Here is a 27,711-nt window from a genome sequence, read left to right as displayed (position 1 = left end):
GGCTTTAAAAGAACAGGGGATGTTTGGTGGAGGGTGCTTCATGAAGCCCTAGTGACTAATTTTCCTCTGTCCAAAATAGATAAGAATGTGGGAAATTGCTGTCCTTTCTGCAAATTTCCTGAGACTGTGTGGGTGTGTATGCAAACATGTGCGGTGCGGGTGAGGGGTGTGTGTGCATGTGTTTGAGGCGTGATTGGTGGATGGCTTAAAGGGTGTCTGTGAGGTGTGATTTTGGTTTATGTTACTTTCTCTCAATGGGTAGGAGCTATACCTGGTGTTATTTTTAAGTGCCTTGGTTTTTATTAAAGGGCATTAAAAGTCTCTCTATCTCTATCTCTCTCAACTCTGTCTTTTCAAACACCAACGTCAAATCCTGCATAGTATACCTTTTATGTAATAGAATAATAATTGTTCTAATCCACACTCCAATCCAGAAGGTGGCAGTAATGCAGCTGAAAGTTGTTCGCAAACCGCCATTAAACAATAAGAGAAGAAGAAGTAGCAAAAGACGCTTTTATTTTGAAAATGTTGACCCAGAAGTAGCTAGCCAGTTGTAGTGGAACGGAGCCAGCAGCTGTCCTCACCTCCTCACCTCCTCACCCTGCCTCCCACTGCCTCCCGCTGCCTCCCAAGCCTCTGTGCCTGCTACGGGACAACAGCCTTTCATACGGAGTAACATTAGGCTTCAGCAGGTTGCTGGAGGACAGGCTCAGCAGACAACGGTCCGGGTGTCAGTCACGCAGTGAGATGCCAAGAAAGGCGCCGCTTCACCGACACAGCTCGTCGTGGCTTTTGCACTGATTTGTGAGAAGCATCTCTGTGGTTCTCTGTCCTGTTCACCATCAACGTTATCCGGCTGGCGAGGTAGGAACAAATGTGAATTACACAAGCAAGGGAGGTTCAAACTGATGTAAGTTAACCAGGCGGTGTAACTGACACATATTACTGGTTATCGTCGTCAGCGTTTGTTGTCCAGGTGTTTATTTAGTTGTGACGTTAATGGAGTCGTGTCCTGACTTTAATTGAACGATGTTGGGGATGATGGAAGGCTGATATAACGTTAGATACAGAGCATTAGCCATGTCATAGCTTACGGCTAAATTAGGCTTGGTCCCATTAGTGGCTAGTTTGGTAGATTAATGTTACCTCGAGGGCATCACTGTCACAGTAGTTTACATTACACGTTCAGTATGGATATTAAATAATAAACAATTCACAACTAGCAACCATTGACCGAGTCCTTGTTATTTTCTGCACATTTGTTGTGACATGCTTTTCTTCATTAAGAAGTATTTCATGTATGTGTCCTGTCTCGCCGTGCACGGCTCATTGTAGTTTCTTTCTCCAATCGTTGCGTCCGCAGACGTCCCGTCATGTTCACGTCAAAAACCGCGGCGGCGTGAGCTCTTTTCTCGTAAACTGAATGAGAGCTGTGGGATGTGAAGTGTTCAGTCCTGCAAGGAAAATACCTGCATATTTTTTTTATCATCTTAGAACAATATGTCCGAGGCGAGAAGCGTTTATTGAGGTATAGCTACAGTATATCAGACCCTAATGAAGGATAACAGGATATACGCATGCTGGAGGTTTTATAGTAGTGCATTGGTTGGAGATAGTACTCGGGATGTACAGCAGCTGAGGTGATCCTGCAGGCTTTCTCTGGCGACACTAACAGCCTCCCACCATCATACATAAATAGGCACACACATCTCCTAAAGCTAGTCATGATACAGTCAGTCACTCATGAGGCAGAATAAACATTTTACTGGCTGCAAATGGTTCTAATAAAGTTAGTATTTAGGTGAAAAATGTGACCTGACTGTGTGCTGCCTTGACCTGATTGCACCATCTTAGCGTACTGGAGGTTGCAGTCACTGTGAAAATGAAATCTGGGACAGCCCAGGTCAACCTAAAAAAGGTGACCATGTGACGCATTTCCTCCATAGTTTCTTATTTCTATTCATATGTAAGTAGGGCACCTGTAAGACACTCTGCAACCAGCGACGTCTACTTAGATATCAGTAGTCTCTTCTCACTAATTGAAATGCATGTCTTATTTAACTTGAACATATCAGTCGTTCACATTGGTACAGATTTGCTGTGTTTGCTGCATGTTGTACTATTTTTAACCATTTATAACTAACCAGTAATTGTTTTTTTAATGCAGTACCCCCCACAGTCTATATACACTATTTCTGTTTTGTTTTTTTTGGTAATCAGGTGTGAAAAGTCACTGTCATGACTGGAGCTGAGACTGAGGATGATATTCCATTAGGCGAAAGGAAGACTGTCACAGATTTCTGCTATCTCCTGGACAAGTCCAAACAACTCTTCAATGGGCTAAGGTCAGCTTTTGTTGTATTTAATCTGCTCTGCTGTGTTGCTTCTTTTTGTAATCAAGCATTAGGGCTGTGAGATATGATATATATCATGTGATGATAGAAAAATGTATACTGTTTCATCCCAGTCTTTACGGCAATATTTTTCATCATTTGGAGTCTGTTCATCTTTTGTGCAGATTACATTAATAAATGACTCTTCTTAGCTTTTTACTCACAACGCTTTTATTTCACTTAAAGTAATGAATGTAGTTGTTATCAACTTGCGTACCTCACCTGATTCACTGTTTCTCCTCTGCTCCGTTGTGTGTGCAGCACACACATGGAGAGCTCATCTCCACCTGTGGTGAAACACAGAGCAGAGGAGAGCAGCGTTACCATAAATGACAGCAAAACGCAGTAGAGACTATGTTATTTATGTTATTTAACAAATTTATGTGCACTCGTTTCATTTCAGCTCAATAAGAGTCTCTACTGCGTTTTGCTCTCAGTTATTGTCGCGCTACTCTCCTCTACTCTCTGTGTATCACCTCTGTGAACACAGCGCAGCAGAGGAGAGACAGTGAACCAGGTTTAGTTCTCAAGTTGATGATAACTACTGTCATTACCTTACTGTAAGTGCAATAAAAGCTTTGCAAGTAGAAAGCCAAGAAGAGAAATTTATTCCATGCAAAAGATGCACCAGGGGGGTGTATCTAAAATTCTAGCCCAGTACTCTGAGGAAGTACATTCATATATGATAACTCTGCAGCACACAATTTATGTCTAGTGCCCCTGGAGGAAGTAGTGTGTCCATTATATAAGGGTGTGGAGGTTGGGAAGGTGGATGGATGTGTAAAACTGAGATTTAAGCTGAGCTCAGAGAAAATTCAAGTGCATTCCTTTCGTTCAGTCACTTGCTGAATCTCGTGCGGTCCCTGGCCTCTTGTTATCTTATATGAAAATATGTCATTCCTGTGCAGTGAGCTATACAGATTTTAAATTTGGGAAATGGTATCGGAGAGGTTCTCAGTATCTGCAGATACCCCGAGATTACGTGCCAGAATAAACATCAGGAGAAGATAATTAGGGTATCCTCTTAAAGGGGACATATTCTGCTTTTTGAAATTTTCTTTTATTTATATCCTGTTATGATGTTGTTAAACGTGGTCAAAGTTTTCCAAAACTTGAGGTATGTAGAAATGCTCCCTGCAAGTCAAAAGTCAGGCCTTCAACCTGCTCTGAAAGCTTAGTTTGTAATGTTTTTTCTGCCTTGCTGACGAGCTGACATCAGCTCGTTGCACATGCCCATAACTGTCGTTCCGTAGCCTTGGTTGTTAAGGTTGTTGCTATGGTTTTTCCATGTGTTGTTTCCGTTGTCCAGTAGGGCCGGGCGATATGACCAAAATCTCATATCCCGATATAGGTCATTTCATATCCTGATAACGATACCTATCATGATATAGCACATTTTAATTCAATGTATGAATAGTTGGTCCGTCCTTCCGCCTCCGTGTGTGCTTTTATATAGCATGCAGGTGTTCCAGATGCGTGATGAAGATCAGACTGATCAGAGCTGTAAACTCTGCCATGAGGGAGGACAAAGACGTCACTAGGACGAGGGGAGGACATTTCTCTTTGTTTGACAACATAAAAAATTAAGTTAGACTTTTCTGTTGGCTTCCCGACTCATTTTAAAAAAGACGAGAGAAAAAGAGAGAGAGCAGCTGCGGGTCATGTGAGCTAGAGAGTGAATGAAGAGAGGGAGCGCCGGTAGCGAGAAAGCCGGTGAATCAGATCAATAAAACATTATTTTCCAATTGTTTCAGAGCGGTTACTTCTAAAGCACAAACACGCCCACACCCCTCCGCTCAACACCGCGGCTATAGCAGAGACTCTCACACACTGAGCTCAAATTAACAGAGTGCACATAAATTAAGTAAATAACATAAATAAAGACAGTCTCTACTGCGTTTTGCTGTCATTTATGGTTGCTGTCTCGCTGTTACTTTGCTCTTTCTCACCGCGGCGGGTCTGAGCCTTCCGTGTGCGTGTGAAGCGCAGCGGAGGAGACTGACAGCGGTGGAGAGTTGTCGACAGCTTCGGCTCAAACTTGTACGGATCTTTTATGAGAAGTTGACATTTTGAGTAAAGAACAAGAAAAAGTAGTGAAATCCCAATACTACAGTTAGTTTCATAGTTTGTTGACGTACCCTCTGGAGTTGGCAGAAGCCTCCTGAGGGACAGCTTCCAAGAGCTGGCCAATCGGCACAGAGTGAGCTCATCAGGAGGGGCGGGGCCTCAAAGAGACAGGAGCTAAATGGCTGAACTGAGGGGCCGCATAAAGGGCCAGTATGAGTTAAATAAGGAGTTTTTTTAATGTAAATCATGCAAAGATATTCCAGTAGAGCTCCAGAATATAAATATAGACCTGGAAATGTGCAACTACAATGTACAGATATTGTAAAATGAATTGACTTTAATATGTTGTCATTGAACATAATACAGGGTTTGGCAATGATAGTTTTTGAAAGAACCTCTGCATGTAGAACTCAAACTTTCCTCATCCCCTTTGTCTGTCTTTTATGAGGAGCAGGAACCATTTATTAATGTGTGTTCCCACCAAAGCACCCATCTAATCCTGTATCTGCTTGTGACGTTTTGTTGTGAGATGATAAATATCCACACAGTGGAATTTAATCTCCCATCTTTATTGGCTTTAGTGGCACTTTCTTCCTCAGGCAGAACTGTTAATAAACATAACAGCATGTACGCCTGCTTCACTGACATTCTGCCAGCTTCTATTTATGGCAGATATTTGACTACTTTCCTGATCTGGAAATTGAAACCTTTTTCTTTTTTTTCTTTTTTTTCTCCTTGTGATTATGTAATTGAAGCAATTACCAGCTGAACATCACTGACCTATTTATATTAATAGGCTAATTGTGAATGGTTGTAGATTAACCGATGCTCCACTATCACAGTTATATACTGTCATCTTTATTTATTTTTTTTGTCACTCAGAATTTTTTATCGGCGAGACATTTTCAATATTAAATAATAGCAGTAACAAAAATGTCAACAGTTTGAGAGATATATTTCTGTCAGTCACCCATAAGTCCACTTTCCCATTTTCTTCCAGTTCCGTCTTGTAGTGTCAAAACATGTGGTGTCTCCATCAAGAAGATTTCTTCAAAAATGACAAGTTGTTGGTCCTGAGTCAAGGAAGCTACTTTTCCCTACTTTCTTGTAATCACCTGTAATACCTGCTATTAATGGCATTTTAACAACATATCTATGGTTTCCTAGTACAGTTCTTCAGAGTGAAATATCTAGAGGGCTACAACCAATGATTGGGCTATATTCATTATCGATCTTCTGATTATTTTCTCAATTGACTTATTGAGAAAACACATTAAAAAAAAAAGGGATAGGGTTAGACCAACAATCCAAAACCAAAATAATTCAGTTTACTATAATAAAGGACAAGGAGAAGCAGCAAACTGTCACGTTTAAAAAGCTGGAACAAATATTCACCTGAAAAGGGACTTAGACTATAATTTGATTATCAAAATAGTTGTTGATTCATTTTCTGACTATCGACGAATGGATAAATCAGATAATCATCTCAGCTCTAGCGATCCATATAAAAGAATCCACACTCTCTCCAAAATATCTGATGTCTATTTAACTGCTTGCATTTTATCCAGAGAATGTCCCTCCATATCTGTGAACTGGTGTACAGTATGTTTCATTTCTTTATGGTAGTAAACTCTTAGTTGCAGGTATCCAAAACAGGAGTGCTGTTTTTTTTCCTTTTTCTGCCCATCGATCTGGTTTAAACTTACTATCAAAAGCTTTCCATTGGAATACATTTTATCCTTCTGTATCTTAGACACTGTTAGTATTTTGAACCACAAACATGCACAGTTGAACACTGGCTTCAACAAATTCATTTGGTACTGTAACCTACTGACATATCTATGTAAAGTAAATGCTTGACTGCTGCTGTCAGTAATATACTCGTAATGAGATTCTCAGTTTTCAGTGTTGCAAACATTTTACTGATACACATCAACATCAGTTTAGTCATTAGCAGGAGTGCTACTGTGAAAACACTTGTATCATGTCTTCTGTGGCTCTGGAGGAGGTCTATAGAAGATCAGAAAACAGTGAAAACGCCCATCATGATTTCCTAGAGTCATCACATGTCTTGTTTTGTCCGAAGTCCAAAGAGAATCCATTTACTATAATGTAAGAAGACAAAAGGAGCACATTTTCACATTTAAGAACTCAGAACCATCACATTTTTGGCATTTTTTGCTTGAAAATTGACTTATGCGATTATTCTATTATTAAAATATATAAAAGGTTAAATTAAAGGTGATTTAGTATCACAAATAATAACCTTACCTGCCAGCATTTCTTTTGTAAATAATTGCTTTCCTCATTTAGTAATTTTTGTTTCAAGTCCAGTCCAACATATTACAGAATTTAAACTTGATTTAGAAATATAAATAAGATATTAAAAAACACTAATAGGTTTTATTTTCCCACCTACTTCTAAGTTAATTTTTTTTTCTTTGTGTCAGTCTGTTTCATATGTCAGGGATATATTAAATACATAATTTAATAAACTATTAAAATTCCAGTGAATCTACCATATACGTGCACATCATTGTGATCTCTCAGAATTTCCATTCATCGGTGATATGAAGAGCTGCCTCACCTGCTGAGAGAGCAGTAGGTTGTGAGGATGTGATCATAGAATGCAGGAGACACCTTGTCTTTGTTAAATCGATGGCATTAGGAAACCTAAAATCTCAATATCATTGTTCTTCTTCAGTTCAAATTTTTGAAAAAATGCTGCTGCTGGCACTGATTCCAGCACTGAAAACAAATAAATAACAGATTTGCCTCAAAACTGAAACTGCATCAATCTTCTTAAGACTACTCAGGTGGTTCCTACCTGAATCTAGCAGGATGTTTTATATTTGAATTCTAGATCAAATCCTCAGGTTGACTCTTGTGTGTTAAATGATCTTGAATGTTTTTGTTCTGATATGGTTCCCGTGAAAATCACAATACGCTCAGAAAGACTGTAGAGTGCAAACAGACAGACCGGCCATCTGGAGTAGCAGTTTTCCTGCTGAGCTAGTGAACCTGTCATCTGGTGAGCCAACAGGATAACACCGACAACACTGACAGAGAAACAGAAAAGCGTCAGGCCCGGAGCTTGATTGATAGATGAATGCACGAAACGATAAATCGATTTAGACAGACAAACACCCACTCCTGGTACGTCGTGTTTGTTATGATCTCAGCTGAGTGACACATCGGGTTTGTGGTGAATTAGTCAGAAGTGATGCTGCGTTCTGGTCGTGTTTGTATCACCGACAGAACGGCACGATCATCAGCTCAAAGCACCCGTTTTTAAAGGGCTCACACACTCAGAGCCATGTGAAATGATTTTTAGCGTTCACACTGAGTATTCTGACTGGCCTTACAGGGCCTGACTGATACTGGATTTTTTGGACAGATGCCATCACCAATATTAGGGAGTACAAAAAATTCCGATATCAATATATTTGCAGATAATCTTGTTTATACTGTATATATACATAAACGCACATTTTTTGCAATGATCTCTCAAATGTGGTTATCAAACACTTGTGACAGAGGTATGATATTTTACAGTTTAGTCAGTGTACTGAAACAGTAAGCTTCACTGGGAATTTCATAATTATAAATAACTATAAATAAAAAAACCCACTAACATGTACGTATATATTAACCTTGAGTTAAACAAAAGGATCAAATATATACAAAATGCTGCCTATATAACTTTAAACTGAAAATATCGACTGATCAATATATCGGACGAGCTCTATGGCTTACATTTGAATCCCATGTGTTGCAGCAAAACAAGCACTGCAACCCGAAATAAAAAAATCCAGCTGGCTGTTGCATCTTCTCCTGTCCTTCTACTGTTACAGTCATGAAATGTGATAGATGAATGGATTCATCAGATCAGATGCCGCCTGGCAACTACTCAGTAATGGTATGGTCTTTTGTAGTACATTAAAGGACGGGTCAACAGTCAGGTGTCCATATGAACGGTGAAATAGGTTTTTTCCTTGCTGTAATCATTCCTCCTGTTCCTCCCCACTTTACCCTTTAAATGTGACATTATAAGTATATTATGAAGGGATCTTCTAATGGTCAGCATGAACAGGAGGAATGATTACAGCAAGAAAAACATGTTCATGTTCAATGTTCATTTGGGCTCCTTTAATACTATGAATTCATGCAAAAAAAATTAGGGCTTTGTAAAGATAACATGGTTAAATGAAATAAGGATTTCTATTTATTATTGGAAGACAGGAATTCATAGATACCAGGACAGTAAATATTTATTGTCCCATACTATTTTCTTTTTTTTCTTTTTAAAATTTGCTAACGAGAATTTCTGTATTTCTTTGTATACCAAAATCCTGTTTTTACAAAATTCTCACATAGAGATATTATGATTTAAAAAAAACATTTAACAAAGTGGGCACCATGAGTAAAGTTTTTATCACATGATTTTGAATACTTCAGCTGACACTGAAGTGTAGAAGTCTTAATTTGGATATGTTTTTGAGGTCTGTTTTAATGTCACTACTGTGTAGAGTAATCTCCTGGTCATAAAGAAAAGTGACTGAATTGTTGACTACTAGTGTAAAGGACCAAAAGGTCAAGGCTCTTCCTTGGATGTTCCAAAGTCATTCACCGGTATCATGTGTAGAAAAGTCTGAAAACTCTCCTCACCCACAGGAACTAAAGCACCATGAATGCAAACAACTGTATTTCCTGAAATTAATTGCAGGCTGTATTTGACATTTTCTTATCTCTCCTCTGTCTGTTGTGCTCTTTGCTGCAGAGACCTTCCTCAGTATGGACACAAGCAGTGGCAGTCCTACTTTGGACGGACATTTGATGTCTACACTAAGCTGTGGAAATTTCAGCAGCAGCACAGGTTATTTCCATCTCTTACTATTGTAATAGTTCAAAGTGTTTGCAAAGTCAGAATGGATGGATGAAGAATGCTGTGTTTCTGTGAAGTGAAGGGTGGCCATTCGGAGTTGAATCAATTTGTTTGAATGAGCTTTGAGACATATACAGTGCTCACAGTTTTGCCCAAAGACAGATGTACATGTAATAGGTGTTTACCAGATGTTCTGTCACTGCCAGGTGTTAAATGACATCATTGTCTGGTGTTCAGTGTTATAATTTCTTATTTATTGACAGGCAGGTTCTGGACAGTCGCTACGGGCTGAAGAGATGGCAAATTGGGGAAGTAGCATCCAAAATTGGACAGCTTTACTACCACTACTAGTAAGTCACACTGTGTCTCAGCTGCATGCATCACGGTCTCACTGTTCAAATAGTTTTTGATATTAGAGAAAAGGCCAGAATACTTCTGCAAATAGTTAAGGCTCTAACTATAAATCATTCTACAACTTTTGGTCACGATATAATTTCTGAGATAATAGAGTTTGCCTGCAAGTGGGGCAGCTTGAGGGTGTATGAACAAAAATACATTACCTTAATTTAAAGGACCAGTGTGTAAGATTTAGTGGCATCTATCAGAAAGGCAGAAATGGAATATGATATTCATAAGTATGTGCATTAGTGTATAATCACCTGAAAGTAAGAATCATTGTGTTTTTGTTACCTTAGAACGAGCCCTTTATATCTACATAGGGAGATATAAGCCCACCATGTTGTACCGCTATGTTTCTACAGTAGCCCAGAACGGACAAACCAAACATTGACTCTAGAGAAGGCCTTTTGCGTTTTCGCGAGTTTCGTGGCCACTGTAGACTCTTCTACACACTTGGAAGGAGAGGGTGAGGGGGGTATATTCATTTGGGTGCAATCTGCAACCTCACCACTAGATGCCACTAAATCTTACACACTGGTCCTTTAATAACGAAATTATTATTATTATTAAATGAATTCTCATCGATGTATAAAATTCAAACAAATATTCAAAAACAAGAGTTATGGCACAAATAATTAAAGTTAATTTGAATGCACGACTAACTGATTAGATGTATTCACATTTGCGCACACAAGCGCAGATGAAATGTGCTCCGCAGAGACAGTAATACACTTTGTATTTTCTAATCTTTATTGACAGCCTTCGTACCTCAGAAACAAGTTACCTGAATGAGGCCTTTTCATTCTACTCAGCCATCCGTCAGCGATCCTACTACTTTCAGGTCAACAAAGAGGACAGGTAAGTTCCAAAAACACTTCTTAAAAAATGTTCTTAAAATATTGTTAGTTGCTGCTAACTACTGTAGTTGCCTTTACTTGGCATATAATAAATCGTATGGACATTCCATTTTGTTAAAGCTGCATTAATCGATTTGTTTTTACTACTTGTGCAGAGTGGAAGAAGCTGTAAACACAATATTATCACCTTTTAAAGTTGATATGTGTACATATCAGCTTCCTGCTGCTGCTGCTGGAAACAAGGTTGATCAGAGTTTGTGGGCCAGAAAACCAAAATAATAAGCTGAAAGACACTGAAAGGCCTCTCTGTGATCCCTTTCATATCTGACATAGTAATTGAATCTATTGTTAATATAAAAATATTGATCAGTGCAGCTTTAACCTTCTGACAGGTAACTAACTAACTAAATGAATGAAATGCATCAGTGAAGTTAGCTGCTGCAGACCTACATACAGGGCGCCATTTGTGAAAAAATCAGATGTTATTCATGAAAATAAATCAGAGCCACAGTGGGCCTATATAGACTATGAAGCATATTAGACTTTTTTCTTGCAGGTGTTCCAGTAACATTTATAAAATAATTATGAGCTTTAATAAAATAATTAAGAAACTTGAACTTGACCACTGCATTCGCAGAAATATTTTAATCTGTAAAAAAAAAAAAAAATCATCAAGTAGTGCAATATTTTCACTCTCAGTGATGTGATGTCAAGTTCACGTCTTGTCTTTCCTCATGCAGACACATAGATCGTACACAACAAAACAAAAGGTTAAATGCTAATTTAAAATACCAGAATGAAATCCCTCAACGCTCCTTTCAGTACTGTGGATAGCACCACTTGGCCAGACGTGCCAATACACTTAAAGTCATTCTTGCAAGTCCCTGTTTAATTCAGCTCTATGCACAGCGCGAGGCGAACTTCAATATTAAATACAAAATAATCACAACATGCAGTAGCACAATGTGCCGTCATTATAAAAATAAAAAGGCTACAGTATGTACCTACCTGTCAGACTAAGAAAACAGTCTGCTTCGATGATGGACTTCTGTCTTTATTTATGCTTTCCTGTGGAGGGGTCATTTGCGGCGTCTCGCTCCTCTTTTACCCACATCTCTGCAAATCTGCAAGTAGGGAAGGAGGCGACCCCTGACCTCCATTTACTGCATCATCACATAGCCTAGACGCCATGTCATCTCTACTGTCACGCAAGCGCTGACAGTGGAAGTCCAGTACTGACTTTATTGTCGTTGCACTATAGACTTTACTTAGATTTTTTTTCAAAGTAGCCTAGTTTTATTTTAGATATTTTTATATGGTCTATGGGTGAACATCTAGAAAAAATTGTGAACTCCTCATATATTCTGCTGTTTTAAAAATGAAGCCAAACAACACTTTTCTTGTTCCAAAGATTATGAATATGTTCAACAAATTTCAAGTCTAGGGTATTTCTTAAAATTTCTCAACCACAGACAACAACCAGTCGTATGTAAAAACACAAATTGTAATCCTCAGATTGATGAGTGAACCATAAGCTGTTATGCCTTAATGAACAAAGCTTGAAATGTGACTGTACTTTACTGTGGATTTGTTTTACCTCACAAGTTCTTATCTTCTCTCATCTTCTGTTAGGCCAGAATTAGTAGTGAAGAAGCTTCGATATTATGCTCGCTACATAGTCGTCTGTTTACTGCTCAACAAGATGGACCTAGTCAAAGTTTTGGTGAAGGTATGGAAGCAAAATTTTATGACTTGTATCATAAACACCATCCCCGCCCCTGTGTACCCCATGTAGCATTCATAGCATTCATTTCAATGTCACACTATTGGATATGGAGACACCTGGGATTCCTGTAAGAAGATTATGCTGAAATTACACACTGGAAAGGATTTTCACCGTTTCTCAAACACTCTCAACTTACAGTTATTAAGGGACCTGGTGGAGGACGCTCTCTCCGTCTCGGTTGTATAACACTTGCACTACTCATGAGCCAAGCAGCTCTGTATGACATGAGACAGCAGGTCCTTGCACAGAGGGAGGTGTCATGAACAGCCACAGAGTAGCTGCTTCTGCCAGCCAGGGCATGAACGGCCAGTGAGGAGTGATTCAAATTAGGTAAACAATTCCTCCATAATCCTGAGGCGAGTACAGGAAATGTATTCTCTGAAAAGATGTAACGGTAACACAACAGCTAACACGCAACAAGAACTGGCTCACTGCAAAAACTTTCCAGATAGAACTCTTATGTAAGAATTTGACAAGAAGACAATCACTAATCATCATCATATTGCATCATCACTGTCAGCTGTGGACTCCAACAGTAGAAAGTAGTGTATACACAGTGAAAATTCGTACCATTACACCCCTAACCTGTATGGATGCATCTACTGTCAGTGGTGTGTTCCAGTCTTTCTACAAACACGACTGCCTTTGCAATCTGTGCCCAGATCTGATTTACTATATCTTCCATTTCCTGTGCAGGGAATTGCCCCGGACAGCAGATCTGCACCTAAAATCTGAACCCTGCATTGTTCCACAGTATGGATTAGTCTACCTGCATGTGCAAATGATGGGAACACAGCTGCCCTTGATCACAGATGAAGGCCACCATGGTCATATTGTCCTTCCTCACAGTACATGATGGCCTCAGGAAATGGAAGAAAATGTTTTAGCATTGAGAAGACTGCTGATAGCAATAAATAGTTAATATGTGCATTTTTGAGATGGCATAGTCCTGGCCTTTTAGGCCAGATAGCTTTGGTATCAAGAGCTCTGATGAATGTTGCAACAAGAGCCTGAGCACTGCGGCTGTTCAGAGATGCTCACATGGGAGGTTTGGGTTGGACCTGAAAGGCACCTGGGTGAAAGTCTGACTAGAAGGCAGCTGCACCATGGCCTGCATCTTACCTGGAAGACAGAGCTGCTTGGCTTTATTCTCATGCTTCTTGGAAAAACTTGAATGTCCAAAATATCCTGCTTTTCCTTAGCGGAGAAGTGGGTCAGTTAGACCAGCCTGGCCCAAGACCACCTGGTTACAGTGCTGGACACACAAACAAATATTGGTACTTTGTAATGGTAATCTCACTAGTGGCTATGAGAACAGACACCTGATAGATCATATACAGTACATATACAACATCGAGCCCCAGCGTCAAAACGCCTGTTTGTCGTTACTCTGAAAATCCGTGATGTATCCCATAGTCCCAAATGCTTCCTTTTAAAAAAAATAGGATATTTGGGCTAATAATGTTGTACTCTCTGTAAATGTAATAAAGAAAAACATTTTGAAAGGGAGCATTTGACAGTGTTGCAAGTCCCTAGGATGCAGGAAGTATCCACAATTTTTTGGACTCAGCACCTGGACATGAAAGATGTGTGTGTTCTGCACACTGATTGAATGAAGGGGAACATTCTTGCTTAAAGTGACTACATATAACTTTTGAATGAAGATGAAACACATTTGTTGTATAAATTGCTTTAATTTGAATGGAGGTTTGAATTAACAATGGGGAAATCAGTGATTGTGTTATAACTTAGCCACCTAGCCATCTCCATCATTGGTACACCTTGGTTTTTTTTATCCGTCTTTTGTTCATCAGCAGTCTTTTCACAATTCTTACAAATGAAGCCCATATGATGCCACGTAATAACACAGAGACACAAACAGCTGGATAAGAGAATCCAGGCAGCTGGAAGTGATTGGTGACACTGGCTTCAGGAGGAAAACTAAAACTTCGTTTCAGTTTCCCAGTTTCCCCTTTCAGAATACTGGAGGAAGTTGGCCGTCATCCTGTAATGTGCATGAGACCTTCTTTTATAAATCAGTAGTCTGAAAAAAGTGTTTGTATACTTGTAAATATGCATCTTCCTACCTGTCTGCTACCTGCAGGAGTTATCTGAGGAAATCGAAGATTACACCCAGCGATTCAACACAGAGGACCAATTGGAATGGAACCTAGTGCTACAGGAAGTTGCAGCTTTTGTAGAGGTAATACACTCTCCAAAAATAAAGTAACTCAGAACGTTAACTGTTTGTTTTATTACCCAACATGCATATTACAAAATGGTTTTATTCGATGTGTCCCATAACTGTGTAGTCTGTGGCTGGGTAAGACAAAAATTCTAACATTAGTGCAACTTTTCACCTTTCTGGAAAGACAGCCAGGTAAATAAAGAAGTTCCTTTTTGTGAGTTGTCTGCTGACTGGTGTTTCTCTCCATTTGTACAACAGGCTGACCCAGTGGTCGTACTGAATGACAACAATTCTGTCGTCGTCACCAGCAACCGGCTGCAGGAGGGAAGTGTGCCTCCCCTGGAACAAGGCATGGTGGTTGGGCAGCTCGTCCTTGCAGATGCACTAATCATCGGCAACTGTAACAACCAGGTTTTAACCCACTAATTCTAATTTACAGTTCCTAACACTTCAAACACATAGACACAGTTGTTTATCTGGTTGGAGAAAAACCTATGATGTTGGAGAAAGGAAAAAAAAAAAAACCCTGAACGCTTTTCACTTTAGAACAGTGTCAGTTTTACCTGCAGCTCTGTCGTGCTTATTGCTGATATTTTCACTACTGTACTACAGTATGGGTGAAGTACTGTATGTCAGTTGTGTAAACCAACTTTTGATAGATGGTGCATGCCATGTACCGCTCCTCAAACTGTAACCCACTGTTTCTAACCACAGCCAGTAGTATTGTGACAGCTGCCGTTCATTAACAAAATAACAACAATAAAGATAGAGCCAATGGGTCTCATGCAAGAACCACTCACACGAATACATTCATTCATCTGTTACAGGTACGAGTGATTGAAGTGAACTTGAGGTATGAAGGAAATTCACAAGTGTTCCAGGCCTGATGCACTAATCACACACAGATGGTCTGCAGTTCTCAACAGGAGTAAAAGTTCCTGTTTGACTCAAAGGACTGGTGTGTTGTTTGTTTTTTTCAGGATTTAGTGGCATCTAGCAGTGAGGTTGCAGATTGCAACCAAATGAATACCCCTCACCATCCCCTTCCAAGCATGTAGGAGAACCTACGGTGGTCACAAAAAACACAAAAGGTCCTCTCTAGAGACAGTGTTTGGTTTGTCCGTTCTGGGCTACTGTAGAAACATCATGTTTTCATGGCATTATCAGTGTGATGTTAACTACATCATGGCTGCTGATTTAACTAAGCACCTGACATCCTCATCACATCTGACAGAGGAAGACCACCTGTAACACTCGTCAGGTTAAAGTAAGAAACATACAACAAGTTTGTGTAGTTAAGAGAGTTTGATAAATTTGACATAGAACAATGGTACGAGCAAACCTTGCAGAGAGGTTTAGGATAACGATATAAAACGTTCTTGCAGTAGACCTGTTGTTTAATTGTCAGCTACTTCTCGATCCACTGTCTGACGCACAGATCTGCATTTCCACTCTGGTCATAACACTAACACAACACTATGGGGAAGGGAAGTGTTCACCTACATTTTCAAGACATTGCTTCTACCAGAGCAGAATCTTCATTCATATCTTCACTGACTGATTTTTCTAATAAAAATAATGATACATACAGGATATGAATTGTCTGAGGTAGGAACCCTACTACTAAAGGGCAGCTCTATCACTTCCCCTCCCTGTAAATCTTTACAAAGCAATATGATGAGAAAGCAAAGGTCACCATATAGTTGTAGTATAATACACATTTTATGGAGCACACTGCACATTTAGCTTTTGCGACACTTTTCTAAGGATGCTTCTCATTTGTCTTAAATGTCTCCTTGTTTTCCTGACCAGCGTCTTTATGCATCCCACATGAGATGCATAATGTAAAATAGATGTTGATTATTAGTCTTAAAAAGGACTGACAAGCATCTGCACATACTAAATTAACCCTGTATTCATCCTGCACAGTTTGTACATTGACCTCCCTTCTCAGGCACTGCATGTACATGAGCCACTTCTACATATAATAATTATTTGCACCAGCATTGATAGATATTTTGCTTTTTAGCTCATCATTTGATAGTCTATGTTATAATTAGAGTGCCTGATTACATGTAGAAATAATTTATCAGCCTAAAGGGGGAAAATGGAAGTGATGAAGTGAATTCTGGTTCATATTAAAATAGTGACTGATTTATAGTGTCGCATGTGAGAAAATGTGTTTACGGATCAAAGACTGCATGTCAAAGACTTGTCTGCTCTTCCTGACTATGAACCAAAGATGCAGGCTTTCATTAAAGGAGAATCTTCATGAATGATGGGACACAGAAACAATATGAAAGTTGTTTTGTTAGTCATCCTAAAGTTACTACACATCCACTTGGGAATAAAATGATCCCAGAGTCTGTCATTTGTCTGGGTATAAAACGATGATGTCCTGATCATCTGTCTGATAAAAGACTTCCTCAAAGAACTTTGTCGCGTATCCTCACCCAACCCTCTTCAATCCTCCATCCTCAATCCCCCTGAGCAATAAAAAGGGGTTTTTTGAGACGTCCTTAATTATGGTGGACCAGATTGATTTCCAGGTCAGTCAAGGAGCAAGCAGACATGAAGTAAGGCAAATGTGAAGCACCAAGCACTCACAACATGAACCAGAAACTTGTTTGATGTCGGCCCTTCAGTTATTTTTGGGGAGGCAGTGGAGGTAAAGTGCATGTAAACCACATCTGTGTGTGTTTTCAGGCTGTGTTATAATGCAGGCAGTTTACAGAATACATATCATTCAAACAACCATCATCACACATTTACATTTGTAAGGAAATTTCAAGAAAGGTCATTCATGTTTGAGAAAGTGGTAAAGTCCCACTTTTTTAGCTGACAGTAGCTCTGTGTCCATGGAAGTGTATAGTTTATTCCCCTGACACACATTCAGGTGTTACGGAGATGTTATCTCACCCTCTCTGCTCTCTGTGTGTCTGATCTGAGGCGTCTGTACTGTATAACACCTCATCTCCTGTTGGGAGGTGCAGTGCCCCCTGCTGGCTGTAAAACCACACTGACGTAAAAATAAAATCCCTGTTTCAACTAATTCTGAGAGGATTTTTACTGCCTTTTTTTTCTCTTAGTTTTTAGCCCTGATTTGTCTTTGAATGCAGTAAACTATTGTTTTTAGCCTTCAAACTAATTTTTTGTGTTGTAAAAAACACCATGACACTGCCTAAAATCCACAAATCTCTTAATAATAAGTTGAGTCTTGCTTTCTTCCTTTTTTTTCAGGTGAAGTTCAGCGAGTTAACCATCGACATGTTCCGCATGCTTCAAGCTCTGGAGAGGGAACCCGTCAACCTGGCCACACAGACTTCTAAACAAGGAACGCTGGTGAGTTTCAGTGTGTTGTTGTTTTTCTCATGTGAATCCTCTTTTTCATTTTAGTATTTGAATGTCAAAACTCAGAGCAGAATATTCTCACCATGGCAACAGTAAACATGTTGTGTCTCATAAATAATGCAGTCTCTCTCAGGACCAGTCGGTAGCAAATGCCTGTATGTCACCTTGTTTTAGTCCGTGATAGCAGACCTGTAATTAGCTATAACTGAGTGCATCGTTCCCTCCAGAGTTGCATCATTCCCCGCTGGAGTCTGACTAATCAACAAATGAACACATAACTGCATGGATACCCTCCTAGAGACAGTGGTGGAAGAAGTACTCATCCTTTATAAGTAAAAGTAGAAATACCACAATGTAAAAATACTCCATTACAAGTAAAAGTCCCGCTTAAGTAAAAATAGAAGTAGTATTAACAAGTAAATTTACTCAAAGTATTAAAAGTAAAAGTACCTGTTTTGCAGAAAACTGGGCTGTGACTACAAATATGTTTAATGAAGTACATTAATAATACTGATGAATAAGTGCATAAGCAGCATTTTGTTGTCATTATTGGATCTTCAGGACTTAATAAGAGTCACCAGATAAATCTGAGCGACTGTCAGATGATAGTTTGTGTTGGAAAGAAGAAGAAAGTTCTGATACATTTGGACTCATTTTCCAGACCTTTTCTCTCATCTTTGTGTTTTTGTGAAATATTTCAGTTTTCCCTCTCTGGGTTTTATTAATTTGAAACGAAGTTAAAAGGGGCTAACAACTCATAGACATCTGAAACAGGACAAACAGACACAACTACAAACTGATTTCATGTGAAGTTCGGGGACCGCTGTAAAGTAATTAAAGCAGTCAGATAAATGTAGTGGAGTAGAAAGTACAAAGTAGCAGAAAATTCAAAACTTAAGTACAGTACTTGAGTAAATGTACTTAGTTGGTTTCCACTGCTGCCGAGAGGACTGATTAGCCTGTTGTACATCAAATAAACTTGAAAATATGAAGGATAATTATTTGAAATGTTTCTCCACAGGAGCCCAATGAGAAGCCAGCTAAAAGAGAAAACCCTCACAAGTATCTGCTCTACAAGCCAACATTCAGCCAGCTTTTTACTTTCTTGTCTGCCTCTTTTAAGGTCAGTACTGACTTCAATCTTAACCTCTCCCGGTTAAATGTCACTTAAGTTAATAGTTTATTATTAGACATGCAAAGTTGTCAAGATATGTCACCTTCAAGTATTACACACACTGCTGCGTTACATTGTTACTGATTGATTCTCAGCTTTCCTCTGCCGTTTTTATGTAAACATCCAAACATTGTTTTAATGGTAAGATACATGAGCTGGGAGGTCATCCTGTCTTAAGGGTCAAGTTATTTACTGACTAGGGGAGATTTGAACTATTGGGCACCCATATTTGGATAGGTTATCTTCTGCATCCCTAGCCATGAGCTATTTTTAGTCATTTCATTTGAGCCTTTCAAGTATATGTTGCACTCATATCATAGTCATATCATATATCATAGATATAGTGGTATTACTTAGCTACATTATCTTTTATTTTTCATTGCTTTAATTTCTAGGAATTGCCTGCAAACAGCGTTCTGCTCGTCTACCTGTCAGCTACTGGAGTCTTCCCTGCTGGACATTCAGATTATGAAGGTAAAATGACATTTATTAGAACAGAGTCTACCACTGTTGTTCCACCAATCAAAAGTATGTATATATATTAATATTATATTATTATACATTTACAAATTAGAAGGCGTACATGTGCATTGTTTACATTTTAGTGTACATCTGAGCACAGCATTCAGCCTCCGAGACTATGTACACACTGAAAACACTGTTAACATGTGAAAACATTTTCAAGTTGTTTTTGTAAAACTTCCCATCATACAATTGAACCAGCATGAAATAGTGATTTGATGTGGGCTCATAAGTTTCTGCCAGATGGCCTCTGACTGCATGTGAGCAGGCTGACGTCCGTGTTTTTGAGTTTTTTGGTGTGAAAAATGCCACCTTAGTGTGGACTGAAAGCCAAAACAGACTGAAAAAAAACTAAAGTCAGATCAGAAACATTTTGTTTGTTAGTGTCAAGTCATTTGTCAAAGCAATCTGTAAAACCACAATCTAAAAAAGAATGTTCTTCATCAAGTTGGATGTAGTGACCTCATCATGTGTTAAAAGCATACACACATCATGTAGAGTTACAACGATCTACATGTCACAATCTGTCTTTTCAAGTTGAAGCAATGAAGCTTTTATCTGTGGGTGTTTCTGATAGGACCATATGATTTTGGAGGAGTTCTCACGAATACGAATCGAGACGTGGTGAATGGAGAGACGGTGCAGAAGAGGAATCAGGCCCAGAAAGAAATGCACTGGTGAGAAACTAACTCATCATGTCTGATGTCATCAAATGTTCAGTTAACTTTTTTAGGAAAAGCTAAAGTTCAGATTAGTAACTCTAACTGTGTGCACAACCTGAGAAACTACTCATATATCTTCTTTCCCAGCAAGCTCACCATGAGTTTACTGGGATATAAATGGAGCTTCCTGACACTGAATAATGCTTACAATGTTGCAGCCTTCATCCTGGAGACTTGTTCCCTTTCACCCGGAAGCCACTATTTGTCATTGTGGATTCTTCAAACAGCACAGCCTACAAGGTACCTGAACACGTGTATTTCTTTGAAAAAAAATATCTGTATCATGTGATCACTCTAAGAATGTATATTCTCATTCATATAACCTTTTCTGTCTTTTGCTTATGTTAATAGAATTTCACAAATCTGTTTGGCCAGCCTCTGGTGTGCCTACTATCACCTACTGTATATCCCAAGAGTGTACAAGGTGTGTGTCACTCTACAACAACAAATCATTACAGCAAAAGTCTCTTTGTTGGTTGTGGTCTTTCATGAGATTTGTTGATGATAAGAAAAATCTAGAATATTACCTTAAAGTAAATGAAATGTTTTTACTGGTTTATGTATTTTTGTGATGTACTCAGATCACGGTATTTATGTGACCAGATAAAATGTGTCGTATGTTCTGACCGTGTGTCTTCTTACCTGTTCAGATCAGTCTCAGCGTGGGAGTCTCTTCACTCTGTTCCTCTACAGCCCACTCTTGGCTTTCTCCTCTGTGTGCGGATTAAACAACGTGCGGCGAGGACTGTGGGAGAGGGCTCAAGAATTCCTTTGCAAAGTCTACCATGACATCGGCCAGATGATAACTCGATCACGGACCATAGGTAGCATACAGTATCTCTGATCCATTCTTTTATGTCTGCTAGTATATTATGAAGAGTATGACATTAGACTGGACTGTGGATCATTTGTTTTCATGCATGTTTTAACATTTTTTTTTTAGCCATGCTAGCAGTACAGCTCCAGGTACGGCAATGTCAGTCAGTCAGTCCAGCAGCACTTGAATCCAGACTGAAATATCTCAACAACTATTAGATGGATGGATATGAAATTTGGTTCACACATTAAACTTCCTTAGAGGATGAATAGTAAGAACTTTGATCTCCTGACTTTTTATCTGGCGCCATCATCTGGTCAAAATCTCATTTTGTCCACTCCTGTAGTTTATAACCAAATATCTCTAGAACTAATGACATTCCCATCAACCTCAGCTGTGCTTTGTGGTTAATGCTAATTAGCAAATATTAGCAAGCTAACATGCTAAACCAACAGGGTGAACATGGTAAATACATATGCATGCTAGCATCGTCATTGTGAGCATGTTGATGCATGCTGATGGTAGCGTTTAGCTCAAGTACAGCCTCACTCAGTCTTTTTTCTGGAACTGATAGCTCTGAAATGGTATTGGATGGTTGTATAGACATTAGTCTGTAAAACCGTCACTACTTCAGTCTTCATAGTACTGGTTTTGTTAGAGCAACTATTCAAACCAGTGAAAATCCTCACTTTTGAGAAGCTGAAAGCAGTGAATGTTTGTTATTTTTGCTTGACAAATGATTTAAGTGTAAATGATTATCAAAAATGTCATCTCCTTGTCTCAGCACTTATTGTATCTGGCTTTCTTCACAGATCAAGCCTTTTTGCAATTCTTCGGTGACGAGTTCCTTCGGCTGCTGCTGATCCGTTTCGTTTTCTGCTCAGCTGCACTGAGACTGCATAAACTCTTCCGGGTAAGTCACTGCCGCTGAAGTTACCCCAAAGAAGTTGCATTGTTTATTTAAATGCCAAAAATGCAATGCATGGTACGGTAAGAATAGGGTCTGTCCCAGTACCCACAGTCTGGAGCACTTAAGTCACGTTCATGCACCATTAGGTACGCAGGAAAGTGTGTCCCTGCAAAATGCCAACACACAGTACACTTAAACCGACGCACACTCATCCTAACACCACTTCAGAGCATCTATTTAGAGCTAAGTGCATCCCACAGTACATCACAATCTACTGCACGTCATTGTTAATACACCTATACGCTGGTTTGCTGATCCACATCACATGCAGATAGAAGCTGATAATTCCAAGGTCATGAAGTGTGCAAATACGATGGTGCAAATGTATCTCAGTTAATGGCAGCCAGTAATAATGGAAAAACATGTCTGCTAGTCTCTAGTGTTTGTTGTGATATTCATATATATTTAATGTCGTGCTTGCAGGAGGCGCGGAGCTTCCCAGAGTCGTACCCTGAGCTCCCCAAACAAGACACAGTGGAGAGCAGCGTTTTACAGAAGCATATATTGGAGCTGGCCACCATGCTGGACGTGCAGAGCCTATTTTGGGATGATTCACTGGAGGCCTACTAACATCTCCGCACAGGGCGAAAATGGCAAAACGTGTACATACAGACACATAGGACTCAACTGCCACAGCCCTTGCAGTTGCTTTTCTTTTTTTTTTTTTTTTTTTTTTTTCTTTTTTACAGGTAATCCAATAACTGATTCACACATACAAATTCATGTCCTGCATTTAACTGTTACTTGTGCAAAATGTAGTGCAACATCAAAATGTTCACATAGGTAAGTCAGAGTTTAATATAGTGTAAATTCCCCCCATTTTTGAGTCTCAGCGGCTTGCATCGTGAGTTTAACCATCATATAAGACATAACCAACCGATAAGAGGCTATGAATAACTCTTCCACTCACCATTCCCCATTCAAACGCAAAAGTTTAAAACTGCAGCCAGTAACTTCACTCCTCGTGTCAGATAATTGTGAAGTTGGTTGTCTTGGTGGTGTTTTTTTTTTTTAAGTAATATTTACCATTGTTTATTAGAATGAAGGTTGTGTAAGCCTCAAGGATAGAGAATATGAACCTGGGCTTCTTCCAGGTGTGACTTTATCTATCTGCATGAAGGCAAAGCGTGGTGGGTGGTGCTGAACTAATCCCTTCACTGCATCAGTAAATGTTAAAAACAGTTACAATGTTGGAATTTGAAAGATTTCACCAAAAAATATAATTACTGGTCTGGATTTTTGTATTTGCCCAACAGCTGAACTTGTAGCAGGCAGAGGTTGCATGAGGTTTGTTCTGCGAGTTCTGTTGCTTGCTGTAGGCCATAATTAGTTGTAAAAATATCACACTCCTTCATGTCATCAACCAGCAATCCACTTAACACCTTTTAATCATACATCATTCAAAAAAGCCATGTGTGTTTTGAAAGTGGTATTTATCCCTTTTTGATATCACTGTGCTGTATTTGCATGCAAAAAGGCAAAGAAATGTATCTGTTTAGTTTTTATCCACATAAGTATGGCCTCCACCTTCAAGGGTACAAAAGAAATCCTTCTATAAAAGGGTTTCAGGTTTTAAAGTGGCATGCCATAGGGAGGTAAATGGAGCCAGTGCATGTGTTGAATTACTCAAAAGCTTGCATGGGCCTGTGCATTTGTAGTTGAGTCACCAAATGAAGACAATCTAGGTTGAGATTAGAGGAGATGACTTAAAGAAAAGGTATGCACACCATTTTTTTTTTCCACTAACATGCACCATTCAGCATATTACTTACATGACTATCCAAATCACCTGTGTAACCTTACGATGTCAAGATTATCATGTGACCTGCCAGTTGAGTAGCTTGAATAGAAAACCATTGGCAGCGTTACTCATCTTCCTGCAGTCATGTTATTTTCCAAACATGTCTGTTACATTGATTTGACTCTTCTGCCGTTCACCTTCAAGAATACAGATTTGTCAGTCAGTGGAACCACAAAACACAAAAAGAGAGGAAGCCTGAGTGGAGACGAGTAGGGATGAGCAAGTAGCAACCACCATGGCTAACTTTAACTGTGGAAAATTGCAACTGTGACCTTTGTGGATTTTTATTTGCTTTGTGTCTTGAGATAGAACTTGAAGATTTTTTTTTTTTTTTTTTTAACTTTTTTACTTTCACACGTACTGACCCAAACACTGGAGGCTTGACAGAGTGCCTTTCATTGGTGCGCTCCAAAAACCCGACCAGCACAGTGCCAGTTTGATTATCAGCCAGTAGAGATTCAGTGCTGCCTGCACTCCATTTAAGTGTTCCTACATAACAAGCAGCGCTCCCACACAGCCAAATGGAGCTCAGTCATTGTGAATTGAAACTCAGAATAACCTTCTAGCACGACCGCCAAGACTGAGGTGTGGCCCAGAAACATAATGTTGGGAAGCTGGGAAAGGTTTAAATACGAGACAACCAGTCTCGCTTGTGAAACAGAAGCACATGGTTGTTTTGTACTACTCAGTTGTAATGGGAGTATACTGGCAGCTTAACGCTTGAGTGGTCTGAGACTTCTTGTAGCCATCATCTTGTGGTTGTTAGAGGAGCTGCAGCTGTATGCTCTTCATCATGAGGTCATGGTGGTTGCTAATGCAAGCAAGAACACTTGAGATACTTAGAAAATGATCGTAGTGTGTAGGTAGTTTAGATTTTCTGATTCAAAGTGGATCACAGAAAGCATCATATTGTCTAAACCGACTACCTGAGTAACTGTTCTTGTGACTGAAGTATAGCGGTCAAAGACACATCCCATGATGCCTTGGGCTCTATATGGCCCAGTACCCTAATCATCTTTTTTCCTTCTTTCTCTCTCAGTGGATTCTGTCTCCACTTTCAGTTCTCAAATAGCAACACATTACAGAGCATTTGAGCCTAACTTTCAGATAGCATGAGCGCTATCCTAGCTAGCACTTGCAGAGACATGGTCTAAGTACTTTTTCATTTGCTTCATATATTGTTTTTTGTCTTTTACGTGGTGTGTTATTGTCTGCTGAGTTTCTCTGTATGCATGTAGGCAGCATCCAAACATTGTGGCATCTCACTCCTGCTCACCTGATCGCAAGTCTGTTTGAGTCTTGTTCTGCAGTAGAAAGTAGCATTTCAGAAGACTTCAGTAGTCTGCTGTCACCCTGGTGCCAAAATTAAATTCCCCGCGCAATCTCACAGGATACATATTCATCTCCACACTCATCACGGCTGATAGCGGAATTGTTATCAAATTGCTGATTTGCTGAAAAGTAGATTTCTAAAGATTTTGATACTCAAATACTTTTGTCCAAAATAAGGTATCTCCAGAACTGCTGACCAAACATTGCTGTCCATGGTTCCCAAACAATGAACACTAAAACTCCCTTGACCAAAATATTAGCTTGGCACACGTCTCACAATCTAACAAGCACATTGCCATGACATTGACTCTAGCTCAAACAATAAGGCGAGCATTATTCTGTATTTGGCTTTTTTTTGTTGTTGTTGTTTGTTGTTTTTTTTCTTAAATCCATGAAAAGACCAATGCATTAGTCCATATCTCTTCCTCCCTGGTTTGTCTCTACCCTGCCGGTCTGACAAGCCAAGGAGGAAATAGTGCATTTGTTGGGGACTATTTTCAGCGGTGGATTAATCCACATTTGGTGCTCTAGTGAGTATTTCTGGCAGCAGGAGGGTGTGTGTAGGATAAAGACAAAATAAACTACAGTGTGTGTTCATGGTAGTGAAGGAACATGTCACCCAGTGCATCAGTGTGTGGTGTCATTGATGTGATTTCAGTAGTTTTTGGACAACAATGGAGCTCTACGGCACAGAGGAATAAGATATATCAGGCTTTGACACAGTTGCCGTTGGGGATTTATTTTTGGCACCAGCAGAGAGGAGTGATCGCACAGGCACATTGTAGCGATGCTGATAGAAACCAGCTGACAGTTAACTGCCCTCGACCAAAATCATAAAATGATGCAGTGATACAGGAAGTAACCTAGCCGGCTGGTGGAAATTAAGACTTTTGAATTGACATTAATTATAAGAACACTATTTTTTAGTGTTTATTATATTTATTGATAATGTTAGAGCGTGTACAGATGATGTAAAGCGATGTTTCAGCACAGATGTGTTTGTTCAGTATTTAGTAAGTCTATCAAAATGTGTAATTGAAATATGAAGTGAACAACGAGAAAGAGCGAACCAATAACGTTAACGTGGCCAGTTTGTTCTTTGGCCGTTTTTTCTAATGATGTAACATTCCAACTTTTCAAGGACTTGAAGAGATGCAGAGGAAAACTAACCGCTGTTTTCTCCATTTTACATTTGTCTGGGAAAGTGAGACGTTTCTACATTTTCCTCTATTTTCATTGTAATATCAGCCACTACATTCCCTTGTGTTGACAGTTATGATGATTAAGATATTATAGGCTTGCACTTTATGAAGTTAAATATTGTTATGATCTTGTTTGTTGTGCTTTTAGGGGGAAGAAAAAAAAAAAAAGAGAAAAATCCTTCCATGCTATTGTTGTTCATGCCAGCCCTTCACACTGGTGACCTTTTTTTTACAAAGAGTGTGAAGTCAAGAGCGATTTCAAACATTTTCCAATCGGAACTTTTCATCCGCTGTCACTTTTTTAACGGCATCTGCCTGAAATGTGTCAAAACATGTTGGCTGATTTTTTTTAAACGTGTTGAATAGGCAACTTTAACATGTTAGTTTATGTGTGTCAAAGAATTAGAAAAAAAAATGTGTTTTATAGCCAGTGGTGCTCTAAAACGATGCTGTCAGTTGGGGATTGAAACACCAGTCATGTTTTGTTTTTTTTTTTGTTTTTTTTACTTTACAAAGGAATATCAGCAAAAAAAAAAAAAAGAAGTGAAGAAATTGTATTGATTTAAAATGTCAAATATTGCATGTTAACAAGTTGGTATGTTAAGTCTCAGAAACTCATGTTTATATGTTCATAACATGTTATTGTACGGTGTTTTCCTGAGTCTATAAAAAGAGCAAATATTGTGGCCTAATGGCACAAAATAAGCATTATGTAATGGAAAATATACACAATCAGTGTGGTGACACTGTAATCAGCTAGATAAAGAATTGAAGACATTAGATCACTTTTAGCTTCTTTTAAGAGCGTTTGCTGTAGTGATGGCTTCTGTGCTTCATATTTTAAACCAGACCAGACCATGAAGATGACCAGTTCATTCATTATGCAGCACCAGTGGGATCATTAGCGTCAAAAAAAAAAAAAAAAAGAGTACCATTTGAATTAGCTTGAAACAGGATTATGCATCAGACAGTTTTGTGAATATTTGCTTTTCATTTTATTTTGAAAATTTCACATAAGCTACCCTGCAGCATATGAAGCATGGTGCAATAGTGTAAAACTGATTGTGATGATGAATGGCATTTCCTGCTTCACCTAATCTGATTGGTGTATCAGAGTAGATTGTTATGGAGCCCTGCAGTCCTGGAAGCTGATAAGCTTTTTTTTTTCTATCACAAGATCTTTGCACTAATTCTTGAACACACAAGATAACTTGTGCAAACCTAGATATTAACTTATGCGAGCAA

The 27,711-nt window shown here is 39.1% G+C and overlaps 1 protein-coding gene across 2 annotated transcripts; it reads left to right on the top strand.

Moving 5' to 3' along the window:
• The first annotated feature begins 522 nt into the window (after positions 1 to 522).
• Positions 523 to 27,711, top strand: scai (suppressor of cancer cell invasion). 2 transcript variants are annotated; one of them, XM_044334043.1, is made up of 17 exons: positions 523 to 864; positions 2,221 to 2,345; positions 9,241 to 9,336; positions 9,609 to 9,695; positions 10,504 to 10,602; positions 12,234 to 12,330; positions 14,492 to 14,590; positions 14,834 to 14,986; positions 17,816 to 17,917; positions 18,948 to 19,049; positions 19,496 to 19,574; positions 20,200 to 20,299; positions 20,503 to 20,584; positions 20,696 to 20,768; positions 20,995 to 21,168; positions 21,974 to 22,074; positions 22,555 to 27,711. In XM_044334043.1, exons 2-17 carry the CDS (start codon positions 2,239 to 2,241, stop codon positions 22,699 to 22,701), a joined length of 1,698 nt encoding a protein of 565 aa, XP_044189978.1. In that variant the 5' UTR covers positions 523 to 864; positions 2,221 to 2,238; the 3' UTR covers positions 22,702 to 27,711. The 2 variants fall into 2 exon arrangements, with proteins under 2 accessions (XP_044189978.1, XP_044189980.1); XM_044334045.1 differs by lacking the exon at positions 523 to 864 and adding an exon at positions 1,575 to 1,640.

This window comes from Thunnus albacares, chromosome 18, assembly GCF_914725855.1.
Source record: "Thunnus albacares chromosome 18, fThuAlb1.1, whole genome shotgun sequence".
NCBI lineage: Eukaryota > Metazoa > Chordata > Actinopteri > Scombriformes > Scombridae > Thunnus > Thunnus albacares.
This window is presented reverse-complemented; position numbering and strand designations above follow the sequence as displayed.

Bases quoted from the DNA above. Each gene is read 5' to 3' on its own strand.
- scai (XM_044334043.1), top strand. From the start codon at position 2,239: ATGACTGGAGCTGAGACTGAGGATGATATTCCATTAGGCGAAAGGAAG. The intron at 2,346-9,240 runs GTCAGCTTTTGT...TCTTTGCTGCAG, and splicing joins CAACTCTTCAATGGGCTAAG to AGACCTTCCTCAGTATGGAC. The intron at 17,918-18,947 runs GTGAGTTTCAGT...GTTTCTCCACAG, and splicing joins CTTCTAAACAAGGAACGCTG to GAGCCCAATGAGAAGCCAGC.